General features: G+C 41.4%; 1 protein-coding gene across 28 annotated transcripts in view; it reads right to left on the reverse strand.

Moving 5' to 3' along the window:
- The window catches only part of mrtfab (myocardin related transcription factor Ab), a 63,206-nt gene that overhangs the window by 12,135 nt on the left and 23,953 nt on the right, over window positions 1-27,118 (reverse strand). For 9 of the 28 annotated variants that reach the window (XM_034707648.1, XM_034707647.1, XM_034707661.1 and 6 more), the window contains 4 exons: window positions 7,631-7,696; window positions 2,488-2,543; window positions 1,840-1,915; window positions 1,122-1,331 (listed from right to left, as the gene is read on the reverse strand). In XM_034707648.1, the coding sequence (XP_034563539.1) occupies window positions 1,122-1,331; window positions 1,840-1,915; window positions 2,488-2,543; window positions 7,631-7,696 (408 nt within the window). Of the gene's footprint in view, window positions 1-1,121; window positions 1,332-1,839; window positions 1,916-2,487; window positions 2,544-7,630; window positions 7,697-17,434; window positions 18,436-27,118 lie in introns of those variants that run through there. The other 19 variants (XM_034707665.1, XM_034707656.1, XM_034707674.1 and 16 more) reach the window with 11 other exon arrangements.

A 27,118-nucleotide genomic window follows, 5' to 3' on the forward strand; every position in this document is an offset into this window, starting at 1 on the left:
GACAGCTCAAGGTGAGCTAAGATGAATACAGATACCATGCAGTTTCAACTTGTTTTATCTTTGTTCTAACTTTAATCGTTTAAGGCGAGATCAGTTGTGATTCTGTGTCCGCCAGGACAGTAAAACTCTGCAAGTTACCAACTTCAGGAGCAGTGAAGGGGGCTGATTATTTATGATCCCTCCTAATTTAAATAATAAGACCCAAGACTATTTACTATGTACGTTAAGTTACATAAGTACAGAGAGAGAGAGAGAGAGAGAGAGAGAGAGAGAGAGAGAGAGAGAGAGAGAGAGAGAGAATAGATCAAACATAACTGGTCGCATATAAAATTCAATGTTTGAAGTGTTTGCTGTATGTTTTTGTTGATTGTTACTGGTCATGGTTTTTGTTTTTTAACTCTGTAAAGCACTTTGAATTACTCTTTGTATGAATGGGGCTTTATAAATAAACTTGCCTTGCCTTGCCTGGCCTAATCTGAGCTGCGTGGCTCCAAAACTATCATTATTAAACACTAGAAACAGCAACAAAGCATGTTATGTAACTTCCATTAGCTACAGTGGATAGTGCATTAGCACAGCCATCACCAAACTTTAAAACACCATGGCCCAATCTGATATAAACTTAATATTCTGGGGCCTTCGTCAACCTTGGCCCACTTTCAGTACCTTTAGGGCCTACCATGGGGCCGCGAACCACACTTTGGGAATCACTGTATTAACAATCTGTAACTGCAGCTGCTACAGTTAAGCTAATATGCAGAGAGGACATGAGGTTTGTACACCTGCTCACTGGCTACAAACAGTCATATTCACAACTCTTCTGCAAGACCTCAGAACCCGGGCTGTGCAGAAACCTCAGATCACTCACACATAGAATAGACACAGAGAGCTAATGGACGCACAGTTTAGATAATAATGTTCATGTGTTTGTGACTTTAACGTGTACTTGTTTAAGTGCATATTTACAAAAGTAACAAAGAGTTCTGCATAACTATTTGTATGTTGTACTGTTCTGGGGATTTTAAGACAGTCAGTCCGACTATGTGTCAAGACACGTGGATGTTTGAATGGTGGAGGTGTTTGTTTTTACATGTGTGAGTCGTGAGTGTGTTTGCAGTTACCCGGTGAGTGCACAGTGCAGGTGACAGACAGGATGTTCTTGTGAACCAGCTCGATGGGACCAGGTCTGTGGGAGATCTTGTCGTTGAGGTCGTCGGCCAGACGCGCTCTCTTTAGCTGCAGCTGCTTGGCCTGAAGGGACGGCTCCGCGGACGTCTCTGTGGAGGACACAGACAGGACACGAGCACATTCATGGAGGGGATCATGAAGGTCTGCAGCCAAAACAAGACATGGTGGAAACACAAGGTGTCAAAAACTTGAGCATACAAGATGATACACACAAAAGTGGAAGTTGAACAACTGATGATAACAGACATGACTTTTAAAGCCCCTCTTTTTAAGTTTAAGCTAAATTCAAAAGCTGAAGTGAAAGGGGAATCAGGCTGTGACAAACACACTAGAAATACATGAAGCAGACAAAGAGGTCACTACAAGGAGAACCTTCATTGGAAACAGTTTATAAACCGGCCTTATTAACCTTCTTTCAAAGCAACTGAAGTCTTGATTTAGCTTTTACATGTTCTATAAAGTGAATGTGCCATCAAACTATAAGTAATCACAAGAAATAACAGCTGAACTCATCCTGAATAAACACATGTATAAATATCTATGAACTGAAAACTACACATTAACATTTAAACTCAGTTTCATGTTCGTCACATAACTTTTGGATAACTCTAAAGAGATCTCTCCCATGTTGACTTTAAGGCACAAACTCACCCTCCAAAATGTGCATCCTGACCAGCTCGGAGCGCTCAGGCCGACTGCGGATCTTCCTCTTCAGGTAGTCCTCGGTCTGAATCAAAAACAGAGAGTAAAATTAAAACATGAATGCGCGTCAGTTATTTATCTTCTATTAAACAAATGACTGAGGATATAACATAAATACAATTTCAAGGGATTCTCTCCAGGTTGTGCTGACATTGTTTCAGCTGAGGTCAATAGATTGGTGAAAATGATGAAGGCATGAGGATTGGATTTCAATTTTAACAGGTTTTAATTGTCAGCTGCTGAATGGGCTGCATCACTTTTTGAGCATGCTCAGTTGAAAGCTTCTTTTGCATGATTTAGCAGATTTGGACTGTGATTTTAATAGTTTGGAACAAAACTTTAAGATGATCAGAATCCCGAGCAGTCCTCTTGGTCCATGCAGCTCCTTACTCGAGAAGTACTTCTATTTGTGCCTCCGATTAAGTATTGACATGCCATTTATCAAAGGGTTCTAATCATATAAATGTATGCTGACAGGGGGATTCAATTATAATAGTGCTTTGTGATTTGAGCTGGTCGCTTCAACCGTAAACAAAAACCTTTCACAAAGCATGCCCTTTGAGAAAGCAGGAAACTCTCTGTACAGAAAACACTCACCCTTGCTCGCTCCAGACTCCTCCGCTGTTCGTGAAAGGCTGCTGGGCTCTTCAGTGCTACACGGGGGGAGAGGAAGAGGAAGAGAGAGAGAGAGAGAGAGAGAGAGAGAGAGAGAGAGAGAGAGAGAGAGAGAGAGAGGGGGGGAGGGAGAGTTAGAGTCAGCTCAGACAGACTAATGGAAGTCGTAATGCTCCTTTCAGCAGGCGACAATGTGAGAAAAGATACAGATATAGAGGAAGACGGATTCGAAGCAGAAGCGACGGCAGGATGCGAAGGTCAGGAGTGCGCTTCTGAAACGCAGCGTGCTGCGTGTGCAGGAACAAAGTACAGTTTCTCTGCGGGAGAAGCCAGCTCAGTTATTACAGTGTAACGACATTAGACATCTTAGGTCTGTTATTCTGCAGGTGAGCTCCTGCTCGTGTTATTACTGAGCTCCATGAGGCTTAAACAGTGAAGCAGCTGCAGGAAGTGTCGAGCTGGAGTCATCAATGGTGGTGGCACATAAGGTGGGTTGTAAGGGAGCAAATATGCGGACAAGCCTCACAGGACCACATGACTGCAACCAAAACCAGAGCCTTCCTCAAGTAAACTCAGCAGTTCTATTAGCTTAACTACAAACAGACTGCATTCTGGGTATTCTTCCTCTTTGCTTGAAGTGAAAAATAAAAAATGGTTAAGCCTTCTTTGTTGCTTTTGTAGTGACTCAGTATTGAAACAGCAGCTCCTTCTATGGTTCTGTGCCTATTTTAAAACAGATAACACTGAAGGGCTCAGACTTTCAGGTTGGATTCTGAAACTTGAAGCAGACTGTTTCAAGGAGTAGCTGTCTGGATTACAGCATGTCTGAAAAATGACAGCAGCGAGGTCTGGTGGACGTCAGATCTCAAAGATTAGTAATCTGGACTGGGTCATTGTGAAAAGAGCAAAGAGGACAGAGGAGAGAGGGAACTGATGGATGGACTGCTGCACACAAAGAAAACAGTAATGCATCACTGCACTCAGCCATGACTACTCTCAGCAGAGGAAGAGGTGTGAATGTCTGTTTGTGCATATGTGAGTAACATCACACATGTGTATATTTTTAAGTCACGTACAGTGCAGACTTGAGATGGACTTACCAAAGAAAGATTGTGCAGAATTGTCACTAAAAGGTCAAATCTAATTTTGAAGTATAAGTACAAACCTTAAGTTAAAAAAAAAATCAAAGCTGACTTTTTTTCTCTTTATAATCATTTAAAGCCAAAGTCTTACATTTTACACATCAGTGTGTTTTCATAACGGTAGAGACAAGTCCATAGCAGGGCTAGATGATGATTTTTGAATATTTGAATATTCGGATATTCATTTCAAAACTGGATGACCACATTGAGTACTTAATGAAGCTATTATCTCATCTTAAAAATATACTGTTTCAAAGTTTTTTTCCAGCCTCTAGTTGTAATGTGCTACAACCACCAGGTGATGGCTGCAGCACAATCTGAAAGCTGTTTGCTAGCTGCCATTAAATGACAAAAGAAGAAGAAAACACAAAGGTCAGTTGCTGGTTAAACTACCATCAAAAAGGTTTGTGTGAAACTTCTTTGAAACAATTAACAAAAGTGAGGTCATGTGCAAACTTTGTGAAATAAAAACAAGCATCTACATCATGTCCATACATACTGTATCTGTGTATCTAACTTGCACAGTCATGGGTTTCTCTCTTTCCTTAAGTCTGCATGTTTGCTGCAAGGGGTTGGTTGACTAATTTTAAAATCATGCTTAACCAAACTAAATAAAGGATCTTTAACATTTCTAAATTACATTTGGAGCCAAAAGCGGCTAAACAAACATCAACCTGATAAACACAGAGATGTTCTCTTTCTTTGAGGAAGGATGTTGAGGGACAGCGGCAGTTACGATGATGTAACGCAGCGCCTGTACGATTGGTCAACAGCTGGTGAAACCCCTGCTGTAGGTGAGTGTGGACATGCTGGCTACAGCGGGGCGTCCACTCTGTGCGTGTGCCTCAGATGACTGGGTGGGAGGCATTCCTCATGTCACAACGCTCCCTGACTGTCAGGAGAGGAAGACCCACATACCAGCTGTGATATAACCTATAAGCCGTAAAGATCTCAGCAGAGCAGACAACTGGTCAGCTGATCCTCCAGCTATCATGTGACATAAATAACTCTGGAGGATATTTCTTGCGCATGAAGTGAGGATCTGACTGTTGTCAGTTTGTTGGTAAATGAGGCTCAAATTGGGATTTCATTGTGAATCAAACATGAGAACAGCGAAGACAATGTGTCTATATAATCTAAGGAGCTGCTTCACTGGAGGAATATTATCTCTTAAAGACAGAAAAAATAAACATTCATTAAAAGTCCAAGAAGTCAACTGTGGATCTGTAATGAGTCGATGCCCTTTGGTGTTGCTGAGGCTGTATGCTACGATAATCTCTAATTTTTAAGCCCTAAATGACATTATGTTGTTCCAGCAGCACTTGTATCACCCTGATTAAACAATAAGACTGCAGAATAAACCGATATTTTGAACTTGTGACACTGACAAAAAATATCAGAACAGAGCGGGAGCAAACAGACGGGAACTCTACTCTGCAGAACACTCATAATGCATAGTGTCACTGTCTCACAACTTCAAACCCACACGATACTGAGGAGGAAAATGTAGCTGAATCTGTAACTTATGAGTTTAATTTATCAGGCAGTGTGTCAGATATGCTTCAATTTGTTTCTTACATGCGTATCTGAAACACATGACTGAGCCGTATACCTCTACATTGAACCTCACTATTCACTCGTAGACTGTGGTGGGTGAAGACAGAAAGGATGGAGACTTGGTCAGTCACACCACCAACAATTTGCAAAACTGGTGTGAAGATTTGATGCTGCAGCAGAAACTGACCCTTTCTAGTTCCCAGCACTCTCATTTTCCTCTAGAGCGGGGCGATATGCTTTAAAGCACTTCACAATAATATTGTTACCATTCACCCACAGTATTGTAGTGTACAGCAGCTGGATATTCAAGGACTCGCAGCAAGATTTGTTATTCTCCAGAACCTGACTGATATCCATTTCTAGGTCGATGACATGGGACAGAAATTTGAGAGGCCGATATCAATATTTCGTTCTGGCTCTAGTTTCTCCTAGTTCATGTGTCAAACGTCTATAACTGACAAGAAGCTTCTATTAATAAACTTTATATTTAATAAATACCCTCTCTGAAACTCCTTTTACACGTGCACTCCTGACTATTTCTAGAAAACTACAGGAGAGCCTCTAAACAGGACACTGTAGATGTCACATCAGCTGTGTCCCAATTCAGGCGTACGATCCTTCGAAGGATCCAACCTTCGTTGCCTACGTAGACTGATCAAGCTGAACGTGACTGAGACGATGTGGTCTACAAAAGATTTTCTGTTTCTGTCACTAGCCGCTACCGCCTTTACACTGCAACCTAGCAAAAGGTAGCTAGCTGGCAAACTAGCTAACATCACATGACTTAATCTCCATCTACAACATTCCAAAGATGATCTTACGTTTCAAGGCAACTATTGTTTTAACATTTAGATCAAGCGCTATTCCACTGAGTAGAAACCAAATACCTGTATATTCGAGTGTTGGACGCATGCGAGGCTGCCTTCTCCTTTTAATTGGCGCGCAAAGAAACAAGGGATATGTTGAGCACCGAAAGATTGCACATAATCTTCGTATTTTTCATGGCTCGGAAAAGAAGGACGCATTGTGCACCCTCTGAATTAGTACGCATGGGATGTAATGATTAAAAGATGGAGGATGGGGGCGCTGGTGGCCTAGCGGTCTAAGCGCCCCACATACAGAGGCTACAGTGCTCATCGTAGGGGTTGCCGGCTCGATTCCTGCATGTCTTCACCCACTCTCCCCACACATCTCCTGTCTCTCTTCAGCTGTCCTATCAAATAAAAATTATTGGGCAAAAGCCCAATAACATAACTTAAAAAAAAAAAAGATGGAGTATGAAGAGACGGAGTCTGACGCATATGTCTTTCTATCAATGCAATGTGTAAAAGGACGCGCTCACAGTGGCATTAAAGAGTGTAAAAGGATCTACGGGTGTGCAAGAAAGAATACGAAGAAGCCTGGTTACGTGATGATCAAAGACATTGCATTGTCATGCGGTATAAAAGTTGTGACTGCTCTCACTTGGTATTGGGGAATTTACCTGACTTTTACCTTCTGCATTTACAGAAGATCGGATGACACATACTTCATACAAACATTTAACTAGGGGTGGCTTGATGGAAAAGTCTGGAAAAGTCTGTTTGCGTTCACACATGCAGCTCACTCAGACAACTTAGGGACATTTCAGGAGTTTCGTGCATGTGTGAAAAATCTGTGACTTCTGAAATACTCGGAGCATCTGTACTCTGTGTTCCTTACATTCATATGAACATAATGTTCAAATCTACAATCACTTCTTCTTTAAGGATCAACTTCCACATATACTGTCTGAAGCGGATTCATTACTTTGACTCTTTTCTTAACAAATATTCTTCTTTAAAACAAAGCCTATATTTATTGCTCATGGCTTTGCTGTAAACAGAAACAGAAGACATTTCTGAAAACTTTATCTCCTCCTCCTCCTCCTCCTCCTGCTGTGATGAGCGGAACTTTGAAACAGGAAGTGGATACAACAAGAAGAGGAAGCTGCCCTATTTGATAACGCAAAGTGGTGCAAAGTCACCACCAAATTTGACACATGCAGAGCCCACATACAGCTTTAGATCACACAAGCAGATAGCGTCTGACATGTTCTGCAGTCTCAGTCTTTGTAATAGTTGATTTGAAATTAACTAGAAGGATAAATTGAATATCCTGTGTAGCAGATGAAGATAATGAGATATGCTCAGAAAGCACACTCTTCTAGTAGCCATCTTGTGTTTTTTAAAAGAATAAAAATATGAAAGTCTTTCACACGCTCGTGAAAAGCTACCCTAAGCTGAGCCAGAGAGAGTTAGAGCTTCTTCTATTGAGTTTACTGAGCATGTGCATCACTGACTGGAGATGGAAAAAAATCAATGCGCTGACTATGCAGAGTACGAGTTTACAGAAAAAGAACACATTTGAACTCTCCTGAGCATCACAGACTTAAAGCAGAGACTTACGTGGCATGATCCCTTGGCTGACCAGTTCCTCTCGTGTGCGTCTCTGCAGGAGTTTGAGCTGGAGGACTGCATGGAGACAGAGGAGGTGAGGAGGGAGGGAGGAGAAAGAGAAGAAGAGAGAGTCAGTGAGCGCCGGTGAGAATAAGAAACTGCAGCGATGGAGCTCTGAGCTCTTAAAGCTTCTAGATCATCTCTTATTGTCCGGCGGTCAGCAGTCCGTCTGCCTCGATAGATCAACATCCACGCACTGAACACACTGATGCATTCATGAGGAGGACTCAAATCATCCTCCCATTTCCCCCTTCTTCTGTGGTTTTTTTTTTAAACTGCAGATGGGGCGGGTACAAAAAGGGCGTGCAACTTACTACACACTTCCTGATTCTGGGTTTTGTTTTTTTCATTTCAGTGAACCAAGTGAGTGCACATAAAAAAAAAGTTTCCATTTACCAGAATATCAGTGAGAGACACTACAGACTGAGAGAAAGAAAAAAAAAACATGTTTAACGAAACATGAAATTCTTTAAGTGTAGTGGAGAAAAAAGAACAGTGTATGGGCTGATTGCTCTGTCATTTCAAAACAGGAAGTACTTGTTACATAACGTAGAGGCTGCACAGAGAGAGAGAGAGTTTTAAGGAACGAATGATGTCTGACCTTTCTGCACACCAATTTCAGGACGAGGACATCTTAAAGACCTACTGCACTTATCAGAAAGCTTTTTAAGTCATTATTTAATGTAAAATCAGACATGAAGTTTAAAACATCATTGGAAATGTGATCTGCTGCAGAGACATGCAACTGCACAGTATTGTATCACCTCTAGTTAGCCTGCACCAGCTGCTAATGTCTGTTATTATTACACAGCTGTGTTAAGTGCTTGTTTCTGATTGAACGTTAGATAACGCTCTTTGACAGCAACAGTCAGTTATTTCTTGATAGCAGACTGTTGCTATGAAGAACACACCGCCGCTAGGGCTGCAGCTCTAATAGCATGTTCTAACATACTTCAAGGTGGGATGTTTACACCTCTGTGTAACACAAAGAGGCAGAATGGCGGGGTGAAGTTGTCCACCTCTGATCCTCTCTCAAAGGTAGTAACAGAAATGTGATTGGTGGAAGATACAGTATGTAGCGTCATAAACCTGATTTATACTTCTGTGTTGAATCAACGGCATAGCTTTCGCCGGATGTCCGCGTAGCTACTGTACCAAAGCAGAGGCCTACGCACGTAACTACGTGTAGAATTGATGCAGACCGCAAGCACTGTGATTGGTCCGCTCGGCAGCATTGTATTTCCTGCCTTTACAGCACTTCAGGGATCCTGCACATCAGCTGTGTATTTCATCTCCTCCTCTCTATTCTTCCCTGTAATAATGTCTGTATGGGGGCGCTAGTGGCCTAGTGGTCTAAGCGCCCCACATACAGAGGCTACAGTCCTCATCGCAGGGGTCGCCAGCTCGATTCCCGGCAGCGACCATTTGTGTGTTCCCCTGCTCCCTCCCCACATTTCCTGTCTATCTTCAGCTGTCCTATCGAATAAAGGCAAAAAGCCCAAAAATACATATATAAAAAAATCATGTCTGTATGATAAACAGCAACATGTATCAGCTGTAGATTAACATAACACGCTCTGAATTGCTGTGGAAAAGTCAACAGAGATCGTAGTGGGGCCGGAAGCAGGCGGCCGGCTATCAGAAAGACCACACTGCCCTCAAGCGTTTCGGCGGAGTATAACTGAGCGACACGGACACATAGACGCAAAAATATGTGATGCTCATGTCCGTGTCAGTCCCTGCTGGGTAGGGTCGACGCAGAAGTATAAATCAGCCTTTAGTGTTTGTGTATGTTGCTTTCTGAGCAGTGCCCCTCACACTGAGTCATGCAATGTGAAACTGCACACCGGGATACTAACAAGGCTTAAGACTTATAAGAACTAGCTTTAATCATATCAATACGTGAAAGAAGTCCAGTAAGTTTAGCATGGGTTTGTTTACAGCGGGACAACCAAGAAAAAGTCTGGTGAAGTTAAAGACACAAACTGTCAGCTTTATGCAACACGACATGAACACTTGACATCATGATGCGGGATATGACGAAGTTTGATGACTGTTAAATGGAAAACAAAATATCGCAGTCTCTTAAAGTGATGCGGCAGAAAAAACTCAGTTGCTGTGGCGCTGATTCATGCCTCCTGCTCACTGTGTGTTACTTCACCATCAGTGGAAACGTTCAGTTCAATGAGTTCTAATAGCTAAGCTGGCTCAATTTAAGAAGGCTATAGTAATTGTTACTTTGGACAAACTTCAGTGTAACAGATCACTTCTAATGGAAGAAGTATCCTCATATTCTAATAAGTCAAATCATTTCTAAATCAATATTTGGTGGACTTGTCATAACGTATAGTGAGTAGGTTGTTATAGTAGAAGAACCCCTTCAGGACCCCTACACTTAGTGTCCTGCTCACCGTGTCAGGGTTGGAATCAGCTTTGACAACTTACTTACTGTACATAATCCCTTACAAATTTAACTTGAAGTTATTTTGATTTGTTCACATTCTACATTTATTTTGCTTTATAATCCTTCAAGGTCTTAATGGACCCTTGTAGTAGGTTTTCAAAACACAAAACAACTATTTTATGCCTTTTGTTGTTGTCTTTGTTTGTTTGTTTTTCTCCTAATGCTACTATTATTATTACTTAACCCCCTTTGTTTTCTTTGAATTTGTTGAAACAGATACACTATTCTCCTGTTTTATGTGGACATAAAACTGTACATCATAAAAAAAAACACAAACAGCTAAGAAAGCCTTTTTAACCGTGCACTGAAACGTTGGAGCCCCTTCTCCAAGACAGCAAGAAATGCAAACTGTGAACAATTTGAATGACAACTTGAGACTAAATGAGTCATTACTGCTTTGATTAGATCACACTTCACCTTTGTTTGTACTTTTCCTTTTTAATGTAATCATGCTTTTCTTTTTCCCTCCTTCCTTACATGCATTGTACTTCACATTACCTTGCTACGTGCTGCCTGTTAAACATGCTATAGTTGCCTGTTAAACAAATGAGTTAGGCTGAAAACACAGAGTATGAGGTGGGCTGGACCTCTCACTCAAACACACAGATGACTTCCCGGCCACAAACACGAAGGCCACTATGATAAGTATGTGCAGAGGAGCTACAGGTTTGTCTCTGCAGACACGCGAGTCCATCAGTAACTGATACGGCACTATACTTCCACTGTGCTTCCTGGCAACAGGCTGTTTCCATTTTAAAACTCAAAACTATTTTCACAGACATTCAGCTCAGCTCCACTCAGCTGAGACTCTGGGTCTGAACGCATCAGCTGTTCCTGTTTGAGGGGGGTATGTGTGTGTGTGTGTGTGTGAGAATGTGTTTGTGAAGTTGAACACACCGCCGAAGTCTCCCGAGCATTTAAGGCCGGGCATGTGTCAGCACCTGTTCCCTCTCACCAACACAGTGACATCATTGGTGCCTGCAGCTAAGCTAGCTAGCCGGCCTGTTAGCTGCCCCTGCTTTGCTGCTTCTCTCTGTTATGACAAACAATCCAGCCCTAGACGGGAACACTGCGAGTTCTACGAAATAACGTCAGCCCCTTTGAATCTAAATGTCACGCCTTGGCTCTGCACTCTCGCTGGCGGTCCAGGCTCCTCTCTGTTTTATTTACAGAGCCTGTTCGCTCTCCATCACGGAGGATCAGAGCGGCACTCCAGACTCCGCTCTAGAAGCAATAACATGTCAGCTTCACATTCAGCGAGGTAAACACAGAGACCTAAACACGGCCAGGCACGTTCATGTGTGCGCCGCAGCAGTGCAGCAGTCCAGAGATTAATATTCTCCTCTCACCAAACACACTGGCAAACACTTAAGAGACTCACGTGTTGCCTGAGCCCCCACACACACACACACACACACACACACACACACACACACACACACACACACACACACACACACACACCACACACACACACACACACACACACACCCTTTGACTGCGCCATGGCAGGAGTGGAGGGGAAGATGCCGAGGCACTTGGCACTTCCAGAGAAGAGGTTTATTCTGGGAAGGGGAATCTTACACTTTACCTTGATCCAACCTCGCGTCTCTGTGCTCCCTCCTCATATTCTGACACAGCGGACAAACTTTACAGTTAACATTTTTACTCTTTCCTAACCTCTCTCTTTCTTTATCAGTTGTTTCTGACTCTGGGTGAAGTGGAAGCTCTCGCATCAGATGCTTAATCAAGCTGCCACAGTCGCTCATACATGCTGATATCATAGTGAGTGAGATACGAAACAGAAATGTTGGTGTATCAAGACTTGGAAACCATGCTTTTAAGCCGTCATTTGACATGTTTTTCAGTGGTTTGAAATGCAGAAGTGTCACACTGACACCTCATATGTCTAAGTGGAGGTGCTATGTGTGAAAAGCTGCAGTGGTGTTGAAACTGTGGGCTGATGTGGGCACACTAAATCGACAGCCCAATCATTAATAGACGACATGCAAGAATGGTGAGTTAAATCAAAAGCTTAAGAAGTACAGAGGCCAGAGAGTCCTGTCGGCACAAGCATGAAGTGAACTCTGCAAACAGAGGGAGGGCTGAATGTAGTTTGGAGGAAAGACCATTCCATCCAAAATAGACCCGCCAGAGTCAAACTGGAAAAAAACAACAAAAAAATGTTGCTGCAGCAGAACAGAGGATGATTCTTACAGTGCATGAAAACATGATTCAACATGATTTCTCACAGTAACCTCATTTCACGCTTGCATGTTAATACAGTCAGCACTAATGCCAAAGATATGCCAGCTGTCATTGGTGTTTAAATATGACAAAGCCTTCTTCTAAACTAGGTTAGAGGGCCATTTATGGTTAATTTAAGAAAAGGGATGAAAAGGCAGGGTAGTTTTATTGGGATACTAGGCCACCGCCAGATCTGGCCTCTGCAGTCATAAAAAGTTAGAGTGAAGGAGCGCAGAGCAAGAGAGATGGAGAGAGCATGGCTGCACTTACAGCTGGAGAAGAGGAAACAATGCAGCATGAAAAGTCTGCTGGCTGCTTCAAGGACTCTTTGCTGAATCTAGTTGAGATTTTTTTGGTCACAGGATGTCTTTTGTCGTTGCTACAAAGACAACCTGTGGCCATCACAGTAAGGGACACAATATACAGTTAGATGTAGCAACATAATATATTGTTATGTTCTTACAGAGCTTGATGTAGGGAATCACAGCCTCTGATTAAAGGCTTTATCTTAAAGGTGATTTTCACTTTTTGAAAACCACTCATCAGTGCATCACCTATAACCAAAAATATGTCTTTCCACTTCTTGGTTGTCCTCACCCGCAGCAAAGAGAGTTTTTTTTGTTATAAAACAAATGACAGAAGTTTAATTTTGTCATTGGTGAAATACAAAGTGCCTGCCTTTGAAACTTTTGGTGTACAGTTAAATACTTAAAGCTCCTCTCAGGAGTTTTTAAAGGCACAGTGAGTAGTTTTCATGTTGTGTTAACGCTGGTTAACCCTTCGGATGAAATCAATGGTGGGCTACATTTCCCATGAGCACTATCCCCTTCCATGGTACAGATGTGGCACTTGACTAACCGTCCATTTTTTTGTGGAATCAAATGAATATGAATCTTCTTTGTAATACTACTTTTTTAATAACAAGATGTCCTTCAGCAGGATGCAGAGTGATGAGGTCATGTGTTGATTTATAGCTACATAAAATTAACTGTCACCCGACAAAGGCAAAACTTTGTAAGCTCTAATTTATTACTGATAGTTAGCTTACAAATGGTAATAAAAAGTAGCCATTTAATGTCACCTGTTACAGCCCTGCTATCATGATGTGAGCTTCAGAGTCCCAATGATTTCTGATTACCATAAATATGCACACTGTTTAACTCTTTTGTCCTCAGAGGGCAGTGAAGCATTCACATGCTGGCATACACATAACATCCTGTTCCTAGCCATTTTGCTTTTAGCTAACAAAGTCATGGTTGTAGAGTTTCTCTGTCTACAGCAAAACTTCAACAAAAACTTGTCTTTTTGCTAATCCTGCTCCATGATCTTTGAGTACAGAACATTTGTAGAGGAAATTGTATCTGAAGAAGAAAAACTCCTTCTCCTTGCATTCTTGCTAGACATTTCAGGGTGAATGCCGAATATCGACTCAGCTTTTTGAGGTAAATCCCACCTTATATAGGCAACAAATTCAGTATAAAATAATAACCAATCATGTTGCTGATAGTCTCAATTTACTACGTAGGTCATGAAGAAGTATCAGTCAATCAAAACTTCCTACAGTGCCTTTAAAACATTTCTTTGACAGTCAAATATTTTAAAGCTGATGTGAGGAGTTTTAAACTGATTAAGAAACAGGCTGAAATGAATATTTCTGTCTTTATATGACTGAAACAAGCAAACAAGATGATATCAATAAAGACTGACCGTCTCTTTATATTTATTTTTAACGTCTGAAACTGCTGCGGCAGGGTAGGTGTCAGATGAGGAGAACAACACTGTAGCGTTTCTTTTCACAGCAAATATTCTTGATGAGTCATTAAACTGGCCTTTGAAAGAAAGGAGGATGAGATTTTTATATAAAAAATGATAAAAGCAGCCTAGAGATAAGAGGTACCGCTTTGTGCAAAAAGGTTGCAAGAATCAACACAAACAGGAGCTTTAAGAAGTAAGTAAAGTTTCAATATATCGTATGAAGAAGCCTGTAAATCAACTAGGTATTTGATTAATGAGACAAAAATAGAGGTAGCCTGTAAGACATTAAACTTGAAAGTCAGGGATTCCTGTTTCTCAATAACGTACATGTAGTGTGGAATGAGGGATCCCAGGATTAGGTTTAAGGTTAGAGAGCCGTCAGCGAGGGAAAAGGAGGAGGTCAGTGAGACAGAGCCAAGTTCCTTCTGGCCAACTAGGCTAATCCTGCTGTGCTCATGTGTCACCAGATCTGATTAAACATGTCTGAGTTCATCACTGTCCCCAAAGACCCCCAAGCCTGGCACAGCTAAGCCTACAAACTCAAGACCATTATAGCAGCACACATGTAGGCAGTATGCTCCATGCCCACACAGAAGTCTGCTCACGCCGTCACAGACCCACCTAACAAACACCAGATACTCCGCGATGCTGTACACTTGGCATTGTCACTGGAAATGTTCTGTTTGGAAAGCCTGTTGATGCTCTCCAGTATGAGATCATCGTTCACTCAGTGGCTCAGTTTGATTATGAAGGCAGCCTGAGCACACCACATGTTTCGCACATCAATGACAAAAAAAAAAAACGGCGGTTAGAGAGCAGGAACAACGCAAGGTTAAGGCTATTCACACCTTGAAATCAGTCGCACTGCTTTGGTGTGCCGCAGTGTGCTGGGAAACTAATGACAGCATGGGGGGCTGGAGTGAATACTAATTATCTTTAAAGTTTGAGGAAGGAGAGTCACACTCCCAGAGCTTTCATAGCTTTCTGCAGCTCCTGTCACTCTCACTCTCTCTGCATGTGATGCCTTTCTGGATGAAATTAGCAAAGGTTAGCAGTTAGTAAAAAACAGGCTTGGAATGACTTTTCAGCTGTCAGCTGCGGTGTAATATATGCACAGTACAGGGAAACATTTTGGCTACTGTTGCTGGATATTCATTCCACTTTATTTTCTCCTTTATCGCTTTATCGCTTTATCGTCCAGAAATGTTTCGTTTTTTTCATCAGCCGTCGACTGTTTCTTGTCAGGTTGGATAAACAAACTGAAGCTTGTTTTTATTATGTTGAACTTGATGTGAACCATCCCAAATTAGGCAACTTTTTTTCCCCCTCTCATTCATCTAGTGGTTACATATCAGTTTCAATGTACTGGAGAAGAAATCCTACACAAACAAAAAATATGTTTTCTTGCCACACTGTACATTGTTGCAGTATCTAGATGGTGCTTTCAAAGCATTCTTTCATGTTGGATAAAAACAAACTGAAGCACATTTTAATGTTGAACTGAGTGTTAACCGATCCAAATTAGGCTGCACTCCCATTTTTGAGGGATTTTGGTAATGTCACTTCTGGCTACAGTATTACATTTTTCAAGTAGCTTGAACTAAGTCCACACTAAAAGGTCTTAACTTCCTCATTACAAGATCTTCTGCTAGTTTCATATTATTTAACTTGTCTACAGGTTGCGTTAATGAGAGAGGAAGTTCAGCAACCTGACAGAAAAGGAAAGAAGAAGAATACTGCTAAAATCAATATGAAGGTTCTCCAAATGTGGACAATGGTTCATGAGAACGAAATGCATGCAGCCAGTTAGTTATGTTATCATCTGGCTGTGTTAAATACTTGATTCTAATTGGTCAAAGCCCCTTGAACAAGGGTGATACACTTCACATCAAATCAATCTGCAGGAAGCAGTGCCTCTGCCTGTTGACACAGTAAACAACATGGAGGATATTTTTGATGTTACTATTAGTGTAATTTGGAGAAAACAAAACCTAAGATTCATGTTAAATGGCTGATCAGTCATGTTCTGTATCAGTTCATAATATTAATGGAAACCCCTACGTTTTGATTTTATGAAGTTGAATGTTTTTCTGTCCTAAAAATATGCTGGTTTTCTAATCGACCACACGCTCACTTACATTAGCTGTCACTTATTTTGTTGTTTTGGTGATTAACCGTTGACGTAAACATTCATTTGTTTCTTCCTTATTTCCTATGTAATGTCACTGCTGGCAGAAGTGTCTAATATTTGCATGTAGCCTCAACTAGGTCAGAACTAAAAGTTTGAAGTTCCAAACCTTTAGTTAAAAACCTGCTGCTGGTTTCACACCATTCTGCCTGTCAACAGGTGGCGGTAAAGAGCAAAGAAATGATGCAACATGCCAGCAAAAGTAGAAATGACGAATACAGCTAAAGTGAATAATGCAGACAGTAGAAAACATAAACAGAGTCTCGGGATCATCTCCCTTTGGTCTCTGAAGAGGTGGACTTTTAGCAGTACATATGTTTATCTCTACTCTAATAATGGGCTTTTTATAAGGCTGTTAATGGGGTCACTTTGGTTTTAGGAGCCAGCCTCAAGTGGACACCATAGGTACTGCAGATTTTGCACTTCTGTATTGGCTTCATTTTTCAACAAAGGAGGATGCAGCCTGGTAAATATGGAGTTTTTTTTAAGTGTTGCTTAAGTTTAGTGAAGAAGAAAACGCATGAAACTACTTTTTTGTCAATATTTGTAGTTTTGGTGTCTAACCAATGATGTTAACATTGTTTAGTTTGCTCCTTGTTTGTATATGTTACTGCTAATCGTGGCATTACAAATATGTAAGTAGCTCCTACTGGGTCAAAACTTAAAAGCTCAAAGTTTTGACCCTAGTAATTCTGCAGCGTATTTCACATTATCCTGCTTGTCAACAGGTTAGGTTAGGATTTTAAAGTTTGGAAGAGAAAGAAAGTGTATGCAACAATTTTTTTGGGACTTTTTTAGGCGACTAAATCAATCTAATTTTTTTGACACATTTTTTGGAAACTTATTTCCTTTCAGACTGAATTAAAATGAGATGTGACTTTCACATCATAGACTCTGTTTTTCTCACAGCTGTCTTGCCACAGTGGTAAACTTTGCTGTAATGAACAAGTTTATCAGAGAGAGCATGTAACCACTTGTACTTCCTTCCTTCTTAGGTCTATTAACCAAATCACTTATCTTTAGCAAAGCCTTGTTCTCTGTTAATGTGAGGCCATAAAGTGCGAACATAAAGGACATAAACACAAATCATATCATGTACCGCGTGCAGCTCCAGATCGCCCACCTTCTTTCAGGCTGTGATAGATCTGTCTGTCATGATCCATCGTCAGTCCTGCCTTCTCCATGTCATCTCCCATTGGAGGAGAGCCCGGGGGGGAGGGTTCAAAGGACAGGCAATGGTTGGTGTCCAGCATTATCATTCAGAATGAAGTGCAATTATCTGATAAACATTGGACTTCTTATTCAAAAGCGGTCCTCCTCCGAGTACCAAATGTTTGCAGTTTTTGGTTGAAGAGGAAAGGAAAGAGGAGTCCTCGAGGTGTCAAAACTGCGCCAGCTGTCCTCTCAAATAACTGTCCTCTCTTTCCAAAGGAAGGACGTGATTCAGACGACTGTAGTAAAAGTCACAGAAAATCCTCTGGAGCAGAAAGGTGTAAAGAAAAATGCTGCTGCTGCTGCTGCTGCCTCGCCTCTTCTCTCCAAGTGCTTCTTTCTTCAGTAGCGGAGTGATCGATTGGTCTGTCTCTCGTCTTCTCTTCTTCCTCCTGCTCTCTCCTTCCCTTGCAGTGGCAGCCGGCGAGTCACGACAGAGCTGCTGCCCGGAGAGAGAGAGAAATCCACAGGGGCGAGACGTGGATGAAAAAGAATCAGAGCCGAAGGGGAAGGAATCTGAAAAGAGGCCAGTGGCGGAGAGAGAGAGGACGGCAGTGAACTCGCCAGAGAAGAGTGCCCGGAGAGATTGCTCTGGTTGCAGCTCCTCCTGAATCTCTCTCTCTCTCTCTCTCTCTCTCTCTCTCTCTCTCTCTCTCTCTCTCTCTCTCTCTCCCCCTCTAACACACACACACACACACACACATACACACAAGCAGGCAGTGTGGCCGATAAAGTTCTCCTGCTCAGCTGTTGCCGTTCATTCACTGTTACAGGCTGTCAGGGGGGCTGCCACATGCAAACCTCCTCCCTGTCAAACACACAAACAGAACAAACTCACAGCAGCATGAATGAGACGATCTGTTCTTGAGCACTTTCTAAACTACACAGACTCTCTCTAAAACACTGATTGTGTTTTCACAGGGGTTCTTTATGGGACCGGTAGCGGTAACAGTTTTCAGTGATGACCTCATCCAATAGAATCGACCTTTGTCGGAGATGCTCGGGTAAATCTGATAGCAGGATGAATCACACACACACACAGACACCCGGTGACTTTTAGAGTGATTGATTGATATCCAATCACTACCACAACACCGGAGAGGTTTTTGTGAACTGAATGCCCTTAAGGAAAGAACTGGGATAAATATGATTATACGTCTATATATTCTTAACTACTCTTACGCCGTTGTTTTTGCTTTTGTTTAGTTATGTAGCCTTAAAACTTCCATAAAATTGAGAAAGAATGAGAGCAGGAGATCAAAGTTGGCGCATCCCAATCTGGTTGGACAACTCAACCGCAGAATGCTGATGGTAAACGTCGACCCCCCTCCCCCATCGCTCCCCTCTGTTTTAAATAGCAGGGCCAGCTGGCCATAAGGGGGCTATATTCAGCTTGGTATCACCTGTGCACTCGCAGGGTAAGGTTACTATGAGCAGCACACATCATTGCACACAAACTTTTCAGCTGGATTTTCTTACTTTGAATCAATATTCAGCAAAGTGTCACATAAAAGGCAGAGCATCACTTTCATTCCTTTTGTTTGGCTGTACATACCGCACCAAGAGGAGCCCGACTTTCAATAAACAAAGGACTATATGACTATCTAATATAATTTATGACATCATGGCTGACCTGTACAGCATGCCCCTATCACACCAGTAACACACGCACACACACACACACACACACACACACACACACACACACACACACACACACACACACACACACACACACACACACACACACTCAGTGCACCTGAAAACACAGACACTACCTTGAGCAAACGGCGGCTGGTACCTACAATAACCGTCTGCTTTGGGTGTGTGATTAAAGTCCACCTGCTGTTGTGATTCACAGTCTGGGCAGGAAACACGTAGATGACAACACACACACTCACACACACACACACACACACACACACACACACACACACACACACACACACACACACACACACACACACACACACACACAGGCGCTAGGATTAGGATGTTGCTGTGTGGGCTGAGCAAATCTCAGCAACACACACACACACACACATAAAGTGAGACACAGGATGTCAGCATCCTCATCCTCGGACATTTTCACGTCTGATTTTGCACCTTGTAATCAATCAATTGTGTTTTCTCTTTACAATAACCACTGGTTGCACTGTTCCCAATGGCAAATAAATACCAAGAGAAAATGCAGCTTAACATTTATAGTAATGTATGTATTCTTTGCAGCTCAATGACCATAATTGTTACTTTGACCTGAGTAAAACAACGGTTTGCGGAGGAGTTTTTATGGTTTTCAGGCTCACTCACCATGGCGTGTGGGAGGTAAAGTTATGGTTCGTCCAATAGCATTACAACACTTGAATTAGTAGCTAAAGATAATGTGAGGAAACACGACTTAGCGTTAGACTTGTAACAAATACATCATGAAAATCAATGCATAAGCTGTCAAACCTGACCCAAAACCACAACTGTGAACCTCATGGCAGCACGAGGAGGAAAGTCAGGGGGTTCATTTCACTCTATAATACGGGTGTCTGTACTAAACTTAACGTCAATTCTTAAGAACCCAGATGAGATATTTAGTCTGGACCACAGCTGAGGACACTGACAAAACATTGACAGTATGTTTGTGTACAGAGCTCCAGAGAAAACCACTGCACTCAGCCAGGGTGTTAACCTTTAGTAAGAGAAATGAGCTCTTATTACTCTGACTTTTGGAACATTCCTGTCAAACTATTTGGCCTTGGACATTGTTATCTGGGTCCTTCTTATTCGTCACTAGAAGACATTTTCTGGGAATTGAGTAAAGAAAAAAAATGTGTGCTTTCAGTGTAAGTAGATAGGACATTATTGTATGAAGGTCTTGCCAAAACAGTGATTTGAGGACTTCCTGTGGATGTGTAAATGAAGGAAAAACTCCCACAAAGATTCCAGTTGGTCATTGTGACCTGATGGGGCAGCCAAAACATTGTTTTAAATCACAGTTAAGAACAGCAGCTTGTCGTATTGACATTATCACTCTCTGCTATTATAAATTAAAGAGATAATGTAAAGGACAGGGGTGCCTTAAGATTTTATGACCAAATCAGCACAGTACATTATCATGTAGAGTTTTCAAAGTGAATCAACATACTTCTTTTCAATACCAGGTGCTATGAAGTGTCAAAATCTGTTATTTTAAAAAGTATCAAAGACAGGGCGCTGGTTGCCTAGTGGTCTAAGCGCCCCACATACAGAAGCTATAGTTCTCGTCGCAGAGGTCGCTGGTTCGATTCTCAGCTACGACCATTTGCTGCATGTCTTCCCCCTCTCTCTACTCCCCATATTTCCTGTCTCTCTTCAGCTGTACTATCAATAAAGGCAAAAAGCCCAATAATATGACTTTAAAAAGTATCAAAAAATTATGAAAAATAATAGATCTACTGTCATATTTTTTACCAAAAGATAGAGAGAGCAGCAGAGGTAGACTGACATTAAGTAGGTTCAGAAAGCAAGCAATTCTAATCAAAACAAACCGATGAAACAGAGAAACAAGACCTTCTTTTCTAATTGTTAAACAGCACTTACTACATGTGTCCACACCACCGCATAAATGTGCAGAAAGGAGCAAGCTTTTGTTTAATTTCCTGCTGAATTTGTGCTTCCTGCCTGTGTGTGTCTCTGCTCTGCACTTGTATAGAAACAAGTATCAATAGTTTTATTTTTACCAGTATTGCACCAAAGCTCAAAACTCTGGTACCATGACAACTCTATTATCATGTGTAATCCACGACTTGCTCTGATTTCAAACATCAGCTCTATAATGAAACAGCCAACAGCTTCAAAAAACACAAAATCACCTCTGAACTATGTTTCACATTTAAATAAACTCACAGTAAAAAGTGTCTAACGCCAACATGTTTTTGATTTTTTTCGACCCAGGTCAAGGAATATCATGACCCTCCACGCAAAACTGTTCGTCCTCCAGACACAACCTGCCACAAATAATTACCCCACCACATTCCAATAACTTCCCCTCAACAATTAGGAGTTTCCGCTTAACTCCCCCAATCATTGGTAACAAACAAGACCAGGCAAGGCGGATTCAGGTGAACCACCCGGGAGGAGCCGGGAGGAAATCTGATAGTTTCTATTCATAGTTGGCACAACTTGCCCTTGGACTTCCTCATGTTTTATCCTGCTTTATGAAAAGACATAAACAAAGGTTCTCAAAAGAAGGGTCGCTCTCTCTGAATTTTTCTATTATCTTCCTGTTGATGCTGAGCTGAAGCAGGATCATGCTGGAATGAAATCCCTTCACATCCTTCAGTATCACTGGCTCGTACATTCTTGTCTAATGCTGGAGAGAGCAGCTATTTTGACTCTTAGCTTAAAGCAATGTAAGACACGTTTACAACTGAACTGATGCATCATGTTTACAACTGATGCCTCCTGCACACATATTGTATATCTACACTTGAAATTAAAAACTGTCAAGTATCCAAAGTTGGCATCGGATGCTTGCCTTGAATCACTGCGAGTGTGCTTGGGCTGAGGCCAGATGTTTACTTATCTAAATGAGGAAATGTTAGTATTTAGATCATTGATATGCAGGCGATGTTCCTCTTAAAGCACCATGCATACTCAGATATATAGTTCATGTCTTATATAACATTCCTTTTGTACTTCTATTGAAGTGTCCAGATAGAAGGAGTGCAGCTGTTCACTCTACTCTTCTGTTATCTCTGTGTTTACACATATAATTCAATGCATGTTGAAAACAGTGTGGCATTAAGCCTAAATTCTTACATTTCCAAAAACTAAAGGACCAGGTCAGATATTTTCTTGTCATCTGTGCTAAATCATTATAAAGTAACATCATAATCTGCAATATTCCTGGCTTTGATATTCTCCCTGAGTTTGAAACTGGTGACCTTCTACTCAACAGGCAAATTTACCAATTAGACCGAAGATAAAGCACCAAAAAGATCAACCAAACAAAAATCTACCAGGTCGTCTGTGAGTCTACCTCAGGTCAGGGTAACCATTAACATTCCAGCAGAGAAAACAGAAGGTGTTTTTTTTCGTCCACTTCCTGGTCCTCCCCACCACTCACTCTGTAGAAGAATTTACAAGCAGTGCTTATACTGAGCGATGACTCAAAGCTGACATCAGGCCCTGTGGTTTTTCTGTTTGATGCACTTACATTTGTGAACAACCTGAGGACTTTGGTTAATGATATCTGAACCAGGGCACTTACACTGAGGGCGATCTTGAACAAAACCCTAATGCAAACACAGGTATGACACGCCTGCACTTAACCACTCTACTTTACTGTATCCCCTCTGTGTTTGTACTGGAAGAGGTAACCACCAGAAGCTGGTTGGCCGACTCTGCGTGTTTGCAGATGAAGCAATTGTACTTCTGGGATATCCGATGTATAATCCTTGGCTGACCGAATGCTGCACTTTAGTTTCATTCCCAGGAGGAGGCATGTTTTTTTTTCTTTATGAAAGAAGAAAGCCTGCTAGAATAATTAGAATAACAAAATAGGACAGAGTACTATAGGAGCCACTCCAAGCTATCACATTAGAAGCACTGGGGTCTAGAACTTTAGTTCCTCAGTACAGAAAAGCTGGGGTTAATAATTATAACCTGGTTCCTATTTCATACCGTGATCAAACAGTGCTTAAAGCAATGGTGACAAAAATTACACTCACCAAAGCAAGGCAGAAGTAAAAGCAAAACTAATCTTGCTAAAAATATGAACTCTGTTCTGACTGACTGCTTGTGATGGTCAAGCAGCACAGTTACAACCATAGCACAATATGAATGTCTATGACACGTTCAAATACATGACATAACAGAATAAAATGGGAAATGTTTGTCCAGACCTATCAAAACCACAAGACCATCAAGAAGAACATCTACAGCCTGATGTGTCTGCCTCCAAATAGTTTAACCTTAAAATCACCAGTGAGGCCGGTTCATTTAGCGTCAGATCTTTTTGTAATTCATTCCAATTAAAGGAGCAGCAAATATAAACGCCTTTTTACACATCTTAGGTCTGACCTTTGGCCCACGCAGTAACAAAAAAGTGTTAGTTTCTGTACTCTTCTGTCTGATGAAGTTAAGAAGGTATAAAGGAACAGACTTAAGATTTATAAATGAGAATCTGCCCGTGTTTTAGTCTACGTGCTCACAAGGAGGACCAACCAACACGCTTGTACAGCATAAAGTGATGAGTGAGGGCTTTACAGTTAGTGATGAGTCTCCTTTTACCAAGGCAAAATACAAGAAGGTAGCCAAACATAGTTTAAGTTGCAATAATATTTCTTACAAGGTGGGGAACACAACTGTCTATTCCAAGCATATCAGCATCGTGCAACATATTACACATGAAGGCAGTATCTTCATAGACTGTATAAATAATGGACGTAGTATCCGTGACGCCACCCATCTGTTTCTGAAGTGCTGTTTTGAAGCTGATGGTCAGCGGGAGCCATATTGGAAATGCTGTAGTTAACCTAACTTCTGTCAAGCTAGTGTGACATAAAGAGGCAGGCTTTGAGCCTTCTAGCCAACAGCTACAGTGTTCCCGCCTGTCAATCAAGTCAGCTGTGCCTCTCATAATTTTGAAAACTCGTAATCTTAATATTACGCGTTCTGAAAAAATTCACCCCCCATACAGTGTGTGTCAATCAAGAAGTGAGCTATCCAGACTACACTCATTTTTTGTACCAGGCTGTAAACATGTTTATTTCTGCTATAAAGATCGGCATTTCTTAATTGGTGTGTATGTGATTTCCAGTACTTCCAGAGCCAGCCTGAAGCGGACACTCCAGAAACTGCAGTTTGTAACACTTCCGCATTGGCTTCAATTCTTGCGGCCGGAGGTTGCTGCTTGAGTATCTTTCACTGTCTCTGGGCTGAAAAACTCTGATACATATGACTGCTGTTGCAGGACAGTTATCCTCCTCCTCCTCCAAACATCCGTGATAAGTCCTGTTAGTTATAGTAACACACTGTTAAAATCTGTGTTGAAATTGGTAAGATAGAAGCTAGTTATCTAGCTAGCTAACTAAACAAGGGGACATATTCAGATCTTGAATTTCCCCGTTGCGGGATGAATAAAGGAGTACCTTATCTTATCTTATAAGGTTACATTATGATGTGTTCAAGATCAGGTCAAATGGCTATGAGTCAAAAATATGACATCATCAATAAAAGAAAAGCCAGTTCTGCTCAAAATGTATTGTTGTCTCATTTTCATTGATAGTGGAAATGATAAAGACTCTGAACATTCTCTCTGGAACAAACTAAACTCAACCTATTTATTTTCCAGAGCGTATAAATAGTTAATACTGTGAACAAGTAGATATGATGACTCGTGACTGGCTGCATGTGCAGTGATACATTTCTGTAGGATTCTACTTTCTTTATGCTTTTTGATGGATTGCTGTGTCTGATGTATGTTGGGTGTGTCTTTTTTTTTTAAAGCAACTGTTATTGATTGTTTTCTATGTTTTTATCCTCAATGTAAGGCACATTGCGCTTACCTCTAAGGAAATGTGCTTTATAAATAATAAAATTGCTGTTTCTATGAAGGAGTCTCACTCATGTTCATCTTTATCAAAAAAAATCTGGTGTTAACATAATAGATGTCCAGTGCTATGTATTCACCAATGTTTGCTATCTTGTGTTTGAATATTTCACTTCCTTTATGTATATTTTATTTAAAGCTGATAAAAAGGAACTTTACTGGAGGATTAAGCTTTTACAAGCCTTACAAACAAGCACACCAGTGACCTACCTACATGACGTGTGAACCCAGACACAGAGCATGACAGGAAATAAGAGCTAAAAAAACCCTTGCTAATTCTGTTGTGCTTAAAGTAAAAAGGAGCTAGACGTAGAAACAAAATGAGCTCTTGACACGGTCAAACGTACTTTGTTCTGCAGTAGCAGCCGTCCCTCTCTCACATCTTGTCAATAAAAACCCGCCTGACTATGGTCTAATTGTGTACTGTTGAAGGAGAGAGAAGAACCTATGAGAGCACAAGTGTTGAAGAAAAAAGAGAGGCACAGACCAGCTGGCAGCTGTTAGCATCTGGTAACATTACCCTCACTGTAATACAGAGAGAACTGAAGGAGGGATGCAGGAGGAGGAGGAGGAGGAGGAGGTTGTGTTCAGTAAATGAGATTTTCAGAACAGAGGCTGAGGGAGGAAAAAAAGGGAGAAAAACAGAGCAGCAGAGCCGGGAGAGGGGTGTTCCCTGACCAGGGATGACGGCTTTAGTACAGACTGTTACATAACTCCAACATCTGAAAATGATTTTTATTGTAGCGAACCCACCAACCTCCTACCCTACATACAGAGGAAACACTGCTTTCTCTCTCCTTTTTACGACTGTTTTCTGAGCCAGTCGTACGACAACAGACTCAGGGGCCAACTGGCTGCAAAGAAAGGTGGCTGCGGAAGCTAATTAGCACAACAGAGAGAAAAGAGAAGTAAAGTCTGCAAAGTTGAAGAGCGGGTGACAGCATGTGTGCAGCAGATGAGCGTCAGGCAGAGAGGGAACTTCTGCCTGTTTGATGCTGTGAGTGTGTGTATTCTTGACTTCTTTAAGGTTACTCTTTAGGGTTTTATAGGCGTCCTCTTCCTGCCTCTACCTCCTCTTATCTCGCTGTTACTCTGAATAGAAGTTCTCATGAAAGCCTGGCTGTTAATTTTAGACCTTCTTTTACATTCAGAAGAAGCTGCAATCGTCTCTTTTAACTTGAGCCTTACAGTAGTTCAAACTTTTGCTGCTCTTTTAAAACAAAAGTTATCTTTAAAACCATTGAAATGATTATTGTATGGATTCATAACAAAACACATCACGGGGCTTTCAAAAATAATAATAATAATAATAAACTTTATTTATATATCATTTTTTAACAAGGTTACAAAGTGCTTCACAACAAAAAAGCAGAGAATTACAAAGCATGAAAAACGGTGCAAACAGGGGGAAGAAAAAAGACAGAAGCAAAACAAGACATCTGAATGCAGAGCAAATTCAAGAGTTAGGGGTGGAGAAATGTCTTCTTATATAAAAATGTTTTTAGTGATGATTTAAAAGCAGTTAAGGTTGTGGACTGACTAATTGTCAGTGGCAGGGAGTTCCACAAACTTGGAGCTTTGATTGAAAAGGCCCGGTCACCTTTTGTTTTAAGGGGGGATCTTGGCACAACCAGCAGAGATGCATCCACAGACCTGAGGGGCCGCCCAGGCATGTAGGGGGTTAAAAGGTCACTTAAATAGTTTGGGGCCTGTCCATTTAAAATTTTAAAAGTAATCAATAAAATCTCGACATGACAAAAAACTGGAAGCCAATGTAGGCTGGCGAGGACAGAGGAGGTCTAGACAAAATACTCTGTTATACTGTTGACACGACATGGGCCCACCATGAGCGAACATTTGGCAACATCTGGCAACCATGACGAGGAAAAACTTCCTTTGAAGCATGAGAAACCTTGAGCACAATCAAACTGATGGTGAACAGCCATCTGTGGGAACTGGAAGGGTTGCAAACGTGGGACAAGGGGA

This window comes from Notolabrus celidotus, chromosome 18, assembly GCF_009762535.1.
Source record: "Notolabrus celidotus isolate fNotCel1 chromosome 18, fNotCel1.pri, whole genome shotgun sequence".
Classification (NCBI taxonomy): Eukaryota; Metazoa; Chordata; class Actinopteri; order Labriformes; family Labridae; genus Notolabrus; species Notolabrus celidotus.